This window comes from Puma concolor, chromosome B1 (assembly GCF_028749965.1).
Source record: "Puma concolor isolate L17-30 chromosome B1, mPumCon1.1.hap2, whole genome shotgun sequence".
Classification (NCBI taxonomy): Eukaryota; Metazoa; Chordata; class Mammalia; order Carnivora; family Felidae; genus Puma; species Puma concolor.
In genome coordinates, this window is record NC_141670.1 from 16325054 (window position 1) to 16338488 (window position 13435).

The 13435-nt window shown below is 44.4% G+C and overlaps 1 protein-coding gene and 1 pseudogene across 2 annotated transcripts in view; one reads left to right on the plus strand and one right to left on the minus strand.

The window, feature by feature from the left end:
* Positions 1 to 13435, plus strand: part of SNX25 (sorting nexin 25) — a 133660-nt gene that overhangs the window by 113642 nt on the left and 6583 nt on the right. For both annotated transcript variants that reach the window (XM_086703242.1, XM_025933074.2), the window contains 3 exons: positions 2870 to 2983; positions 8016 to 8180; positions 10789 to 10906. In XM_086703242.1, coding sequence (XP_086559368.1) covers positions 2870 to 2983; positions 8016 to 8180; positions 10789 to 10906 — 397 coding nt within the window. The remainder of the gene's footprint in view (positions 1 to 2869; positions 2984 to 8015; positions 8181 to 10788; positions 10907 to 13435) is intronic.
* LOC112870002 (small ribosomal subunit protein uS17m pseudogene) lies at positions 591 to 983 on the minus strand (annotated as a pseudogene).

Below are 13435 nucleotides of genomic sequence, written 5' to 3' on the forward strand. Positions count from 1 at the left end.
GATTTTTTTAAACCATTTTAATCACTATCTTGTGAATACTATAACTTCTTCAAGTGCCTTTTTTTTTTTCGAATTTTCAAGTTTTATTTTCTATATGTCAGCTTTCTTATTAATACAGACTTTAATCTGATACAGACTGACCTCAATCAGACTGTTATTTCCATTCATAATTGGTTAAATCAGAGAAAAAGTTTAAATTAATTTTGAATATGTACCACCAAAAATAAATATCCACTTAATGTGAATCCGTTTTATGATATCAAAAGGTTTTTTCCTCCCCAAAGATTCTAAGATAAATTCAAGATTCCTTTGGCAAATGAAAAAAAACCTTCTAAAATAGTGAGCTTACAAAACAATGGGGATTACTAGGCATACTTACTGTAAGAGAAAATATGTCTAATGAAAAGGAAATTTAAAACATGACCTTAAACTTTTATGAAAAATTTTAACAAGGCCTTTACTTATTTACTTTACCTGTTCCATAAATACCAGAAGAGAAATTGGACAGTCTGTAACGACACTTAGAAAAATTTTTTTCCATAAAGCCAACTTAGATATCTTTCCCTTTGACTCCTTCTTCCAGTCCCCCTTTACTCTGCTGAAGAGCTGTTCATTTCTTCCAGAGTTTTGGTTGGGTGGGTGGGTTCCAGACTGACCCAGCTTTCCAGGTAGGGAGATATCCTGCACAGGGTTTTCCCGTCACTGGATCTATGACTTGTCCAACTTTGAAAACGATCTCGGTCAGTTCATGTTTTACCTGCTTTGTTCGTGGGACAGTGGAGCTTTGAGAAGTACGATATCCCCAACAGTGTGTTGCTAAAGAGCATCATGGCAAAATAGACTTTTCCCTTATTAAAATACTTTAATCAATAGGGATCCCAAACAAGCCTGGTCACTCTCACTTTGGCTGGTTTTTGCCTTGCCGTTCTGATCGCCTTCTCCACGATGCATCTGGCATGGACAGATGAACGAACCACTGACATCATGTGGCTTTGGTCACTTCCCGCTCTGCTTTCCCTGCACGCATCCTCTATAACTTCTTCAAATGCTTTTAAAAATCAAAACCAAGTGTCCGACTATGGTACTTCTCCAATGGACTGTGGTCACCCTGGTAGTGTGGAAAGCAAACTGCCGTCTCGATAGAAGATTAAATTTTTGCCAAAATTGTCGAGTACAATTGACACTGCAGAAAAATGTGTTGTTTGCCCTGTGACAAACCATTGTGAAGCCAAGTTTAGGATCAGTCTAGTTGCTGACGAAAACAGAAGGAGAAAAAGGAGTTGAGAGGAGGTTTTGAAATAAAATGTATGTGGAAAATATTCTTAGAAAACCAGAAACAGGGGCGCCTGGGTGGCGCAGTTGGTTAAGCGTCCGACTTCAGCCAGGTCACGATCTCGCGGTCCGTGAGTTCGAGCCCCGCATCGGGCTCTGGGCTGATGGCTCAGAGCCTGGAGCCTGTTTCCGATTCTGTGTCTCCCTCTCTCTCTGCTCCTCCCCCGTTCATGCTCTGTCTCTCTCTGTCCCAAAAATAAATAAACGTTGAAAAAAAAAAAAAAATTTAAAAAAAAAGAAAACCAGAAACAAGTAGATCAAAGACTTAGAGGAAATAAGCCTTATAAAATTCCATGTCTGTCATTTTTCTCCTCTCTTTAGCTGATCACTGGGTTCTTTTCTCACCCTTAGAAATTAGCATCGTGTGAGTTGTCATGTTTTTGTATGTGAATGCTTTCTGTTGACAGTTGGGACAGGAAGCACCTTTTCGGGTCCCCGGGGAAGTGCAGTCTTCCCTTCTGACGCTCACTGCCTGTTTCGTTTCTCTACGACTGTTCCCTGAGTCGTCGGAGCCCTGGTTTATGTACAGCCTTGGGCACGTGCCGTTGTACTTGGGCACGTGCCTCGCAGTAGTGGGCTGCGAGGGAAGGGCCAGTTTTCCCTTTCCCGGCACCCGAAGCACTTGCATGCACTTGCTCTGACTGACTTGTCCCACGCCTTCTCCTGCTACGGCCAGGCCAGCGGGTGCTCCTGTGCCCTTCTGTGCGCCAAGGGTCAGCAGCACCGAAGGCTGTGGCAGGCAGACTCTGTGCTCCCTGACTTGTCGATGCCAGCTGGTTTCATTAAGCACATTCAGATGGCCCCAGTGCCTTCATGAAGGCCAGCGTTTGGAAATGGGGGCAGAGTCTGGAGAGTTTGGAAGTTGGCACAAAGAACACAGACTGTGTGGTCAGATGGATCTGGGTTTTAATCCTGATCGTCAGTTGTATCCTATGTAGAACAGGAATGAATAGTCATTGCCAACTCTTAGAGCTGTTGGTACACACGCCATGCTTCTAGCACAGTGTCTGGCAGAATGTAGGCCTTCATCCACAAAGGGAAATTTTATTATTTATTAATATGCAGTATTATTATTAATATAGTTACATTGTGAAAGGCGGTAAGAAAGCTACAAGCCCAGTTACTCTTTCTTTCCGTTGTATTCTTTTGTCAGCTTTGATAACTTGTCCACACGTGGAGATGTTGTAAACAAAGCACATCCTAACAGAAAAACCGTCTGTGAGCCGGGTGTGCCCGCCTAGAGCACTGGGCTGCTTCGTGTTGCACAAATCCACCCGATTGGCCTGGCCTCAGGGCTGCCCGGCTTCCAGGCCTTCGTGGGCCTACGGGTGCACTTTAGACTTTTTTCATCAAATGTCCTGCTCCTCCTCATTCCTTGGAGCCGGATTAGAACAGGCGGGTTTTCAAGGTCTTAAATCTCAAGAGGAACGAGAACAGGAAGAAGATACTTGGTTTGTTCTAATTATAAATCTAAACTCCACCCCCCCCAAGATATAAATATGACTGAGATGCTAACATTTAATGTTTTCTTCCACAGTGTTTCCCTTCTTTAAAAAAAGTCCAGTTGCCTTCTCTTAGCAAGCTGCCTTTCAAATCTATAGATCACAAGTTTATGGAAAAGTCAAAGAATCAATTAAATAAGTTTTTACAGGTAAGCAACTGAAATGTTTTGGATCCAAGAGGAAAAATTAGTTATTTTGGGGTTAAACTGTCATTATTCTAAGATCTTGCTCATTAGCTTCCTGTGCTCGCTGGTCATGCCAGATCCTCAAAATATCTTTGGTTGGCTTATTTGTTTGTCATGAAAGTATACTACACACACAAAATATAAAAAATATAAAATACGTACAGTACAGAAATCACGTGTACAACTGTGTCCTCCTTCACACCCTGAGCACACCGTGCACGCACTGGCACCCAGTCCGGGAAATAGGATACTGCCAGTGTCATTCCTGTCATTGCCCCCGACCCCGACCGGGGGCTGTGATGATCCTGACTTCCGACAGCCCAGATACACTTGTTTTTGCACTTTGTATAAATGGAATCATGCAGTATGGACTCCTATGTGTCTGACCTCTTTCACTCGACACTGTGTTCAGGGGACTCTGGCCCGCAGTGCTGTTCTGGCTGCGGATCGTTCGTTTTCACTATTGTGTAGATTTCCCACTGTGCGAACATATTGTACTCTATTCATTCTGTTTTTGACAAGCATCTGCATGTCATTTATGAAGGCCATTTATGAAGAGGGCTTCTAGAAACTTCTAGTACTTGTCTTTTGGTGAATATATGTCGTGTAATACCTACGGGTCTGAGTTTCTTAGTTTTATGAAGTCGTTGTAGCAGTTTTTACACTGTCACCCCAGAATGTAAGGGTTCTGATTGCTCCCCATCGCCATTGCCACTGACTCTCTGCCGTGTTCTTTAAAGAAAAAAAATGCTTATTTATTTATTTTGAAAAACGCGCACATGTGTGCGCGTGCAAGTGGGGGAGGGTTGTAGAGAATCCCAAGCAGGCTCCACCCTCAGCGCGTAGCCCGATCTCATGGCTGACTGCGAGATCACGGCCATGAGATCACAACCTGAGCCAATGTGGACACTCAATTGACTGAGCCATTCAGGGGCCCTGCTTTGTTCTTTTTAATCATCCTGGTGGGTGTGTGGTAGTATCTTGTTGTGGTTGTAATTTGCATTTCCCTGACAGCTAATGATATGAACCACCAGTCTGTATGTCTTTGGCCATTTGGATAGTTTCTTTCGTGAAGGGTCTGGCCAAGTCGAGTCTGCTTTTCTGTCCTGTCTCCTGTCTTTTCCCTACCACTTTGTGGGAGTTCTGCATGTGATTTGGACATAAATCTTATCAAACCATTTATGTTGCAGATACCTTCTCCCTTTCTGTGGATGGCCTTTTCGCTCTCTTAATGACTTATTTTAATGAACTGAAGTTCTTAATTTTAATTTAGTCCAAAATACCAATTTTTTCTCTTGTGGTTTTGCCTTTCTGCTTGTTAGGAAATCTTTGCCTACTCTGAGGTCCTAAAGACCTTCTCCTAAGTTCCTCTGAATGCTTTATTATTTGTCTTCAGTCTGTTTTTAGAGAATAAGGCCAAAGATACACGATCCTTAGTAGCAACCACTATATATTTTTCCTTTGCTGGGCCCTCTATATATGCAGAGTATAGTTAAGTTACTCAAACCATGGACCCCCAAAGCTCTTTTTGGAGGCATTGAACTTTGCCTTGTGAAACACTTTTTGCCTGTATATGGTAGCTAGAAGTCCTGAGATTTTAAATAGTGGATGTTGCCAAATTCTTAGTAAAGGCTATATTCAAATATAGTCGTTGAATCAGAAGTATGGGTCGTTGTTAAAATAAGTTAACGTCAGGGGCGCCTGGGTGACTCAGTTGGTTAAGCATCTGACTTTGGCTCAGGTCATGATCTCACAGTTTGTGAGTTCTAGCCCCGCGTCGGGCTCTGTGCTGACAGCTCAGAGCCTGGAGCCTGCTTCAGATTCTGTCCCCTTCTCTCTCTGCCCCTCCGCCACTCGTGCTCTTTCTCTCAAAAATAAATAAATGTTGAAAAAAAATTTTATAAGAAAATAAGTTAATGTCAGAGTTGCTTTGACTTTTTTCCCCTTATATTCATATCTTCTTCTTTCCCTCTGTCTCTGTCTCTCTCTAAATGTGTTCGTATGTGTGTATTCTAAAGTTTTCCAAGATACAAATGATGTTATTTCCCAAGGGAAATTTTTGTTTCCTAAAATTATTTTTTATAATATTATATAATATGTGTGTATAGTATATAATATATAAACCTCTCTTGGGAAATAAAACAATTTGCACCGTAGAAAAATGTTCTGAGTTTAATTATGGCAGAACTGGGTTAGAGAATCATCAAAATGCTCTTACAAGAGAATTTAAAACTGAAATCCTACCATTTTGTTGCTGATTCAGAATGTCTAGGAAATCATTAAACCCACTCCAACATAGTAACCGATTGAATCATTCAGATGAGTTAAAGATCTTGTTCGTGAAACAAGACACAACACTCTCTGCCTGCACTTTCTGGGTGCAGGGAGGGCGGATATGTACCCTTATTGGATTGTGGGTGATGGAAATGGGTTAGTGAGTTCTGCTGTTGTGCCAGGAGAGAAACCACCCTCTGCGACCCTGCCACCACTGGTAGGTCATGTGGGCACAGCCCAGAGCAAGAATAACCTGCAGCTAAGCCAGATGAAACTAGTTCCAAGTGGCCTTTTGTCTTGTAATCAAGAGGTTTTCAAACCAGGAAGTACAGATTTGGATTGTTTTCCCATTTCCTCAAAGACTATTTGAAAGCACTAACTATTGAATGTATTTCGGAAGGTTACACTGCAGACTATAATTTCAAGTATTATCCCACCAACTGCAAACAGGAAAAGATGTAAAATGCTTAGTCTTTTATTGGGTTCACAGGACCTTCCACAAAAAGGGATTCCAGTGAGCACGTGTGTACTTGAATGTTTATTTATGAGAAATGGTTCCCTATTGAAGCAAACTAACCATACAGATATTTAATAATCTAGATAGTCATTCTCGGCCACGCATGTGTCTTTCTTCATTCCTGTGGACATATAGGAATAGACTGCTTACACCAGCCTTCCGCCTCCAGCGGTGCTCTGTCCTGCTTCTTGGTGTGCATGTGCACAGCACTGTTCTTGGAGTGCCTTACACCTTTCTCCATCACCCCTTAACTGGATAGTCACCTTAGATCTTCACTAGAATAGGACAACGTGCTCTAGGTGTTTGTGGGAAGGAGTTGGGAATGGGATGCCATCCCCAAAGAGCTTAAACACTATAAAACCCCAGGGGGTACCTGGCTGGCTCAGTTGGTAGAGCAAGCGACTCTTGATCTTGATCTTCGTCTCAGGGTCGTGAGTTTGAGCCCCATGTGGGGGTAGAGGCTACTTAAAAAAAAAAGTTAAAAAACAATTATACCTTGCCCCACAGACATCTTTGAGAATTTCTGACTTTTCCTATGTATTTAATTTGATTATTTTCCTTCATAATCGAATATAATTTAGGCCAAAGTCTTATTACCCTTAATGATTTCTTTATATTGATTGTATTAAGTTCAAGACTTAGTCATTTCTTACTATCTTATAAAATAGTGCTGGAGAGTATAGATCAGCTAAAGGAAATCAAGTTAGGGGGAGAGTATCTCACTCCTTCTAATCTATCCTTACATACAAGTGAACATTTGATGCTCTGTAAAAGGAATAAAGGCCTATCTGTTGGGCTCCGGGGCCAGGGAAGGCGGTAGTGACACCCACTCCTCATCCGCATTAACCTCCTTCCCTCCATCTGAGTCAGAACGTTCCTATTTCCAGTCCAGTCTTCATGCAGGACACAGGAAGCTAATAACCACTGGAATGTTGGTCGCACCCTTGGACCCCCTGTCCCCTGTGTGGCAGTATGGGGTGTTCTCGGAAGTCCTTGTTCTAGAGAAGGTCATAGAGTTTATCAGATTTCAACCTTTGCCTGAACAAGTGTCATGTGACTGTCAGGGACCAAGTCCACTGAGACTAGAACCTAACCTCTTGGGGCGCCTGAGTGGCTCAGTCGGTTAAGTGTCCAACTTCAGCTCAGGTCATGATCTCACAGTTCGTGAGTTCAAGCCCCACGTTGGGCTCTGGGCTGACAGCTCAGAGCCTGGAGCCCGCTTCAGATTCTGTGTCTCCCTCTGTCTGCCCCTCCGCTGCTTGCACTCTCTCACATTGTCTCAAAACTAAATAAACATTAAAAAAAAAAAATTAGAACCTAACCTCTTCTGCCACCCCAGGCTGTCATAGCAGAAGCACAGTGCTCCCAGTGTTCCTCTACGCCAGAGAGATTACATCATAAATGGGGCACGATTTCCCATTGGTCTCTTTTTTTTAAGTTTTTTTCAATGTTTATTTATTTTTGAGAGAGAGTGACACAGAGCATGAGCAAGGGAGGGGCAGAAAGAGAGAGACACAGAATCCGAAGCAGGCTCCAGACCCCAGGCTGTCAGCAGAGAGCCCGACACGGGGCCCGATCCCACCAGCAGCGAGATCATGACCCGAGCCGAAGTCGGACACCCAACTGACTGAGCCACCCAGGTGCCCCACCATTGGTCTCTTTAATCCTAAATCCTGTATTGTGTTTTTTCGAGTATTTGTTTGTTTTTTATTTAAGGTTTATTTTTGAGAGAGAGGGAGAGAGAGATCACAAATTGGGGAAGGGCAGAGAGAGAGGGAGACAGAATCCCAAGGAGGCTTCGTGCTGTCAGCGCGCAGAGGGTCCTTGCGCAGTGGGTGGTGTGTAAGGTGTTCCAACACAGGCGGGTGAAGGTGACGTTCAGAGGCAGTGGCCACAGGTCTGTCAGCTGTGTGCAAAGCAGGAGTTCTTTGTTGTGGTGCAAACCGAGTGCGTTCTGTTGTCCACGCCGCATCCCCCACGAGCAGGATGATTAGGGTGCTCCAGTTTCCCAGGAGAGGGTCGAGATTACTGCAATTAATCTCAGATGTTCTGTTTCAGCAGGAGAGGGAAGCGGTTTGGGGTTCAGAATCGGGGAGGTAAATCCCCAGCGCAGTCCTCTGTGCCTCGCTCACCTGTATCTATGCTGGTTTCCAGCAGTTTAGGTGCAGTCCTCCCTGGGAGTAACCCACCCTCTTTCCTCCGCAGAATCTGCTTTCAGATGAAAGACTGTGTCAGAGTGAAGCACTTTATGCCTTTTTGAGCCCTTCTCCTGACTACCTCAAGGTTATTGATGTGCAGGGGAAAAAATCCACTTTTTCATTATCCTCATTTTTGGAAAGACTTCCTCGCGACTTCTTCTCACATCAAGAGGTAAGCTGTTGAAAGGTGCCATTTTTTAAAAAAATGTTTATTTTGAGAGAGAAACAGAGAGAGACAGAGACAGAGAAAGTGGGGGAGGGGCAGGGAGAGAGGGAGAGACAGAGAATCCCAAGCAGCCTCCACGTTCATTGCGGAGCCGGACCCAAGGCTCTATCTCAGGACTGTGAGATCATGACCTGAGCCAAAATGGGGAGTCGGATGTTCAACTGACTGAGCCACACGTGCACCCCAGTTGTGCCATTCTTGCAGACTTAGGCACATCTTTTTGAAGGCTGTTTTAAGTACCAGATATTTGTTGAAAGCATGCTACTGGTGGGGCGTCGGGGAGCAGGTACATCCATTTTCAGTTATTATGGCTGTCATACTTTGGGGACACCTGCTTGTGCTCCCCTATAAGCCACTTGCAAGAGCTATGATACAGCAAAGAGTAATAACAAGATCAGTAGGCGAAATGTGGATGCGAAGTTGTTTGGGAGCCCCTGTAAAAGTGGTGGACCAGCCATCCCTGGAGATGTGGGTCGTCATTATGGGGAGGCCGGTATGAGAGGGACAGTCAGTAGGTCATGGGACTAGAGAGGAGGGTGTCTGGAGGGAGCTAATTAATGGAATATTAGGCAAAAAGCAGAAGGGGCCGGGGGCAAGGTCATGCCAAGCTGAGGTGGTCAGAACTTATTTTCAGGGAATGGAAGGTCATGGAATATTCTGACGGAAGATGAGTCTAGGAGTGACATTCATGGGTAAAGAAGTGAATAGAGAGAGGCTGCAGACATTTGCAATCTTGTATTCTAAATTTTGTTTTTTTTTTTAATGTTTATTTATTCTTGAGACAGAGACAGAGACAGAGAGTGAACAGGGGAGGGGCAGAGAGAGAGGGAGACACAGAATCCGAAACAGGCTCCAGGCTCTGGGCTGTCAGCACAAAGCCTGACGCGGGGCTCAAACCCACGAGCTGTGAGATCATGACCTGAACTGAAGTCGGACTCCCAACCGACTAAGCCACCCAGGCACCCCAACGATCTTGTATTCTAGAGCTCAGGCTTCCCTGCAGAGCCAGCTCCTAGCTATGTTTAGGACACTGAAGCCCCATCTTTGGCTCTTCAGCAAATTGCTCAAGGCCATTGCTGAAATTTGGTGTCTCCTTATGGAGACATTCATTACCTCCTTGGCGTTCATCGCCAAATGCTACTGCCTCTTCACCAGGATTGGTTTAATGAGTTCGGACAGAAGGCGTGGATGATGGACAGGAGCATGCTACTTTACTGCATTCTGAGCTGAGAGAAATCTGGACACCCCACAGAGCATATCCACACCGGTGCTCGGGTCTCTGTGGAAACCTGCTCACCCCCCAAGCATCTCTCCCACCTCTGCCCCTCGGAGCCATATAAGTCATGTCTGCCCGTAGTCGGTTAGCTTTCCTCCATGACCTCCCGTTTATTCCTGAACCTCTTGGAGTTTACTTTATGGCTCAGTCACTATGAGATTATCTCTAAGAGTGAGTGCCCACGGCCCGATCCAGCGGCTTCCTCTCTGTTTTCACCTTCTTCCCCCTCTTCTGCGGTATTTGATGTTGCTGTGAAGTTTTGGAAACTCCTCCTGCCTCTGACTTCTCAGTCCTTTCCCCTGCCCTGCCTGTCCCCCACAGTGCTGTTACTAGCCCTCTGCGTGGTTCACAGCTTCAGCTGTTGCCTCTGCAGACATCAGGATGATGCTCAGCTCTCCTTCCACTGCCCGTGTTTGTGCTTCTGTGACAGCACTTCGCCCTCTGTGTAGAAACAGCTGCATGTATATTTGTCATTCTCCCCAGATTGCTGTGGGCCGCCGAAAGTCTGGATCCACATCACCCCTATTTGCAGTAGCCTGGTACCTGGCAAATAATGAGTTTTGAACTGAAACTTGCTGATACACAGATCAGAAAATGAGACTGACTGAAGTACAGAATCAGAGCTTGAGTCAGAGCTTTAAAATGATGACATTACTGGGGAGCCTGGGTGGCTCAGTCGGTTAAGCGTCTGACTGTGGCTCAGGTCATGATCTTGCAGTTTGTGAGTTCGAGCCCACGTCGGGCTCTGTGCTGACAGCTCGGAGCCTGGAGCCTGCTTCGGATTCTGTGTCTCCCTCTCTCTCTGCCCCTCTCCTGCTTATCCTCTGTCTCTGTCTCTCTCTCTCTCTGTGTCTCAAAAAATAAAATAAACATCAAAAAAAAAAAAGACATTTAAAAAAAACAGGGAATTAAAAAAAAACATTTTAACAGCGAATTTAAAATCATGACTTTTAAGTTAAAAAGGTTTATTTTTGAAACTCAAAATGGTTAGAAAACTATTTTGTTATCTACTAATTCACTCCTTACTAATACAGTGATAGAGGTTTTTCAAAATTATTTTAAACCTTGAATAAGCCTTTAACATCAAGCTTTTCCCTGGGGTTAGATACACATTTTGCCCCATGTTGAGAATGCATAGATTTCTGTATGTAGGAAAGTCAAATGAGTGTTTAAGGTTGAAATGTGAGCCCATAGGTTGGAATTTACATGTGAAAGAAAAGAACAACTCTAACAACTTTCTTGGATAAGTGACTTCCTCTGACCTTTCTGTACCCCCAGGAGGAGACAGAGGAGGACAGTGACCTGTCAGATTATGGTGATGATGTGGATGGGAGGAAAGATGCCTTGGCTGAGCCATGTTTCATGTTGATTGGGGAGATCTTTGAACTTCGAGGAAGTAAGCCTCTTTGTGATTTATTTAAGTGGTCACACACCCACACCCACCCACACACTCATAATACCCCTTTATTCCCGAATCACATTTGTATCTGTATCCATTCACTCATCAGCAAACACATTTACGAGCCAACCAGATACTGTGGGAGAACTCGAGGCCACGACCTCTGTACTTAGGGAACTTTGGGTCCTGAGTTACCCTCTACCGTGTTCCTCTGAATACAGATAGAATGCTTTGAATTTCTTTTTTACGTGGTTTAGCATAGCCTCATTGCTTTATAATTGTGCATAGTCAGGGAAGGAGCCCTGTTGATAAAGGTAAGGTTTTGGTACTGTGAGGTTGTACTCTGGTCAGGGACACAGGAAATGCCTCAGGCCTGCCTTTCAGCTACCTCTGTCCCTATTGAGAAGTGGTTATCAGTGGAAGGGTGGGGGAATTTTGTCCCTCAGGGGACATTTGGTGATATCTGGAAACACTTTTGGTTGTTACAACCTGGGGGATGGTGCTCCTGGCATCTTGTGGAGAGAGGCCAGGGATGCCACCAAACCCCCTCCAGGGCCCGGGGCACCGCCCACAACAAAGAGCTGTCCTGTCCAAAAGAGCGCCAAGGTTGAGAAATGTCACCCTAGAGGTACCTGAGGGAGACGTACTTGGCAGAAGCAAGGGCAAAAACAGAATCAAAGTATTTGTGTTAAGACCCACACAGGTGCTTCTCCCCCAGAGTATTACTTGGATAAAAGGTCAAACTGTACTGGGTGGCTGAGTCTTGAGTCCTGAATAGGTCCCTCTGCCCACGCTCACCTTCCACAGCCCCCCAACACTCTGAACCCTGAGATCAGTGTGCTCCGTGTACCGAGAGCCTCAGGACTAGCTAGAGATAGGACAGGTGCCCGAAGTCACAGCCAACCACCTACAAGAGGAAACCCATGTGAGGAGTAAGCATTGGTAAGGCCTCGTAATGCCACCAGCCAGTAATATGTTGTCCTGTGACTGTCTTGTGCTGTCTACCCAGATTAGCAGCTTTTCCCTTGGGGTGAAGAGTATGGGCTGGGGGGTGGTCCTGTATAGGAAACGGAGCTGGGCTTCCCTTCTTATTTGTATATCCCTTAATATATCACTTAAAGGATTATTAGCAGATGAAAAAACTTCAAGTACTATTGCAAGTTTGAGCATGTTTTATGTGTCTTAGTCCTCACCATCTACTGTGATGCCTCATCCATAGTCAGTGATCAATAAAATGCCTGGAAGGATGCACTGATGGTTGAACAGACAAGAAAATTTTAAGTGCCAGAATTAATTATTTTAGTCATTAATAAGCCAGAGCTAAAACAATCAGCAAATGCTTTGGGAGCATATGTTTTAGAGATCACTCTGTAAGGAGAAAGAAAAGTATATCAGATGTAGCTTCTTTCTTCGGTGAACTTACACCGCAGGGGTTCCAAAAATGTAATTCGCATTAAGCCATAGACCCAGTTCTAAACTACAGGCAGAGATTTATACGTAAGGATGTTCATTTTAGCATAATTTCAATAATGGAAATTTGGAACTAGGCTAAACTTTAGAAATGGCGGATGGTTAAATGAAGAAGTAATCTGTGATAGAATATCATCCAAATACCAAAGATCCTTTCAGATGAAAAAGCTATCTATCCCTGTTCTATGTTTTAGAGGCTCTAAGATATATACTGATGTTTAACTAGGTACGGCGTAGGCAGGAAAAACTAGTTCTCCACCCAAAATCTGACTCTTCGTCAGTGAAATCTGGCTCATAAATCGTGAGTCTTCCCCATTTCCCACGGAGTTGACAAGAATGAGGAAGCACCATTGTAGCCTTTGGTCAGTGTGCTCTTTGTGAAACAAAGGGATCCAGAGACATGATGGATGGGAGTAGGGCCCAAAGTCTTGTCTTTGCAGCTTGGATTTCCTCTACCACATGCCTGCTTAGAAGCATATTTGGTTTTGCTAGTGACATTTCAGAGGGGAATAAATAGAACATCATTTATAATGAGATGTGATATATTTGCCATCAGCAAAATGCCAGTGTTGCTGCAGCTGCTTATGTGTCTGAACAGATGAGTCCTTGGAAGGAAGAATAGGGCTGATTCCTGTGCAGTATGGGGAATGGGGACCGGGAGAGGATTGGAAGAAGGGAGTAAAGGCCTATCAGTGCTGGGAGAGAATTTGTACCAAAGACATTTTTGGTTCCTGCTCTAGTTCAGTGTACAAAAGGGGATCAGTAATACAGCCTTTTAAAAAACGTAGAACTGTCGCTTGGCCGTCAGGCATTCTTAGAGCTGCCTGTGTCCTCAGACCCTCTGCATATTGATAGAGAAAAATCTGTTATAAGATGGCTGACGACAGTACTGAGAAGGAAATTCCAGCCCCTGCCCTAAGACTCCCCTTCCAGGTTCTTCTTCCCGCCCTGCTTGCCACATGTACCAAATTACTACTAATGAGGAATGCGGAAGTAACAGACTATAAATTGTCCCCTCTGTTGACGCTCTGGGCTCAGACCTCCGGAGAATGATCT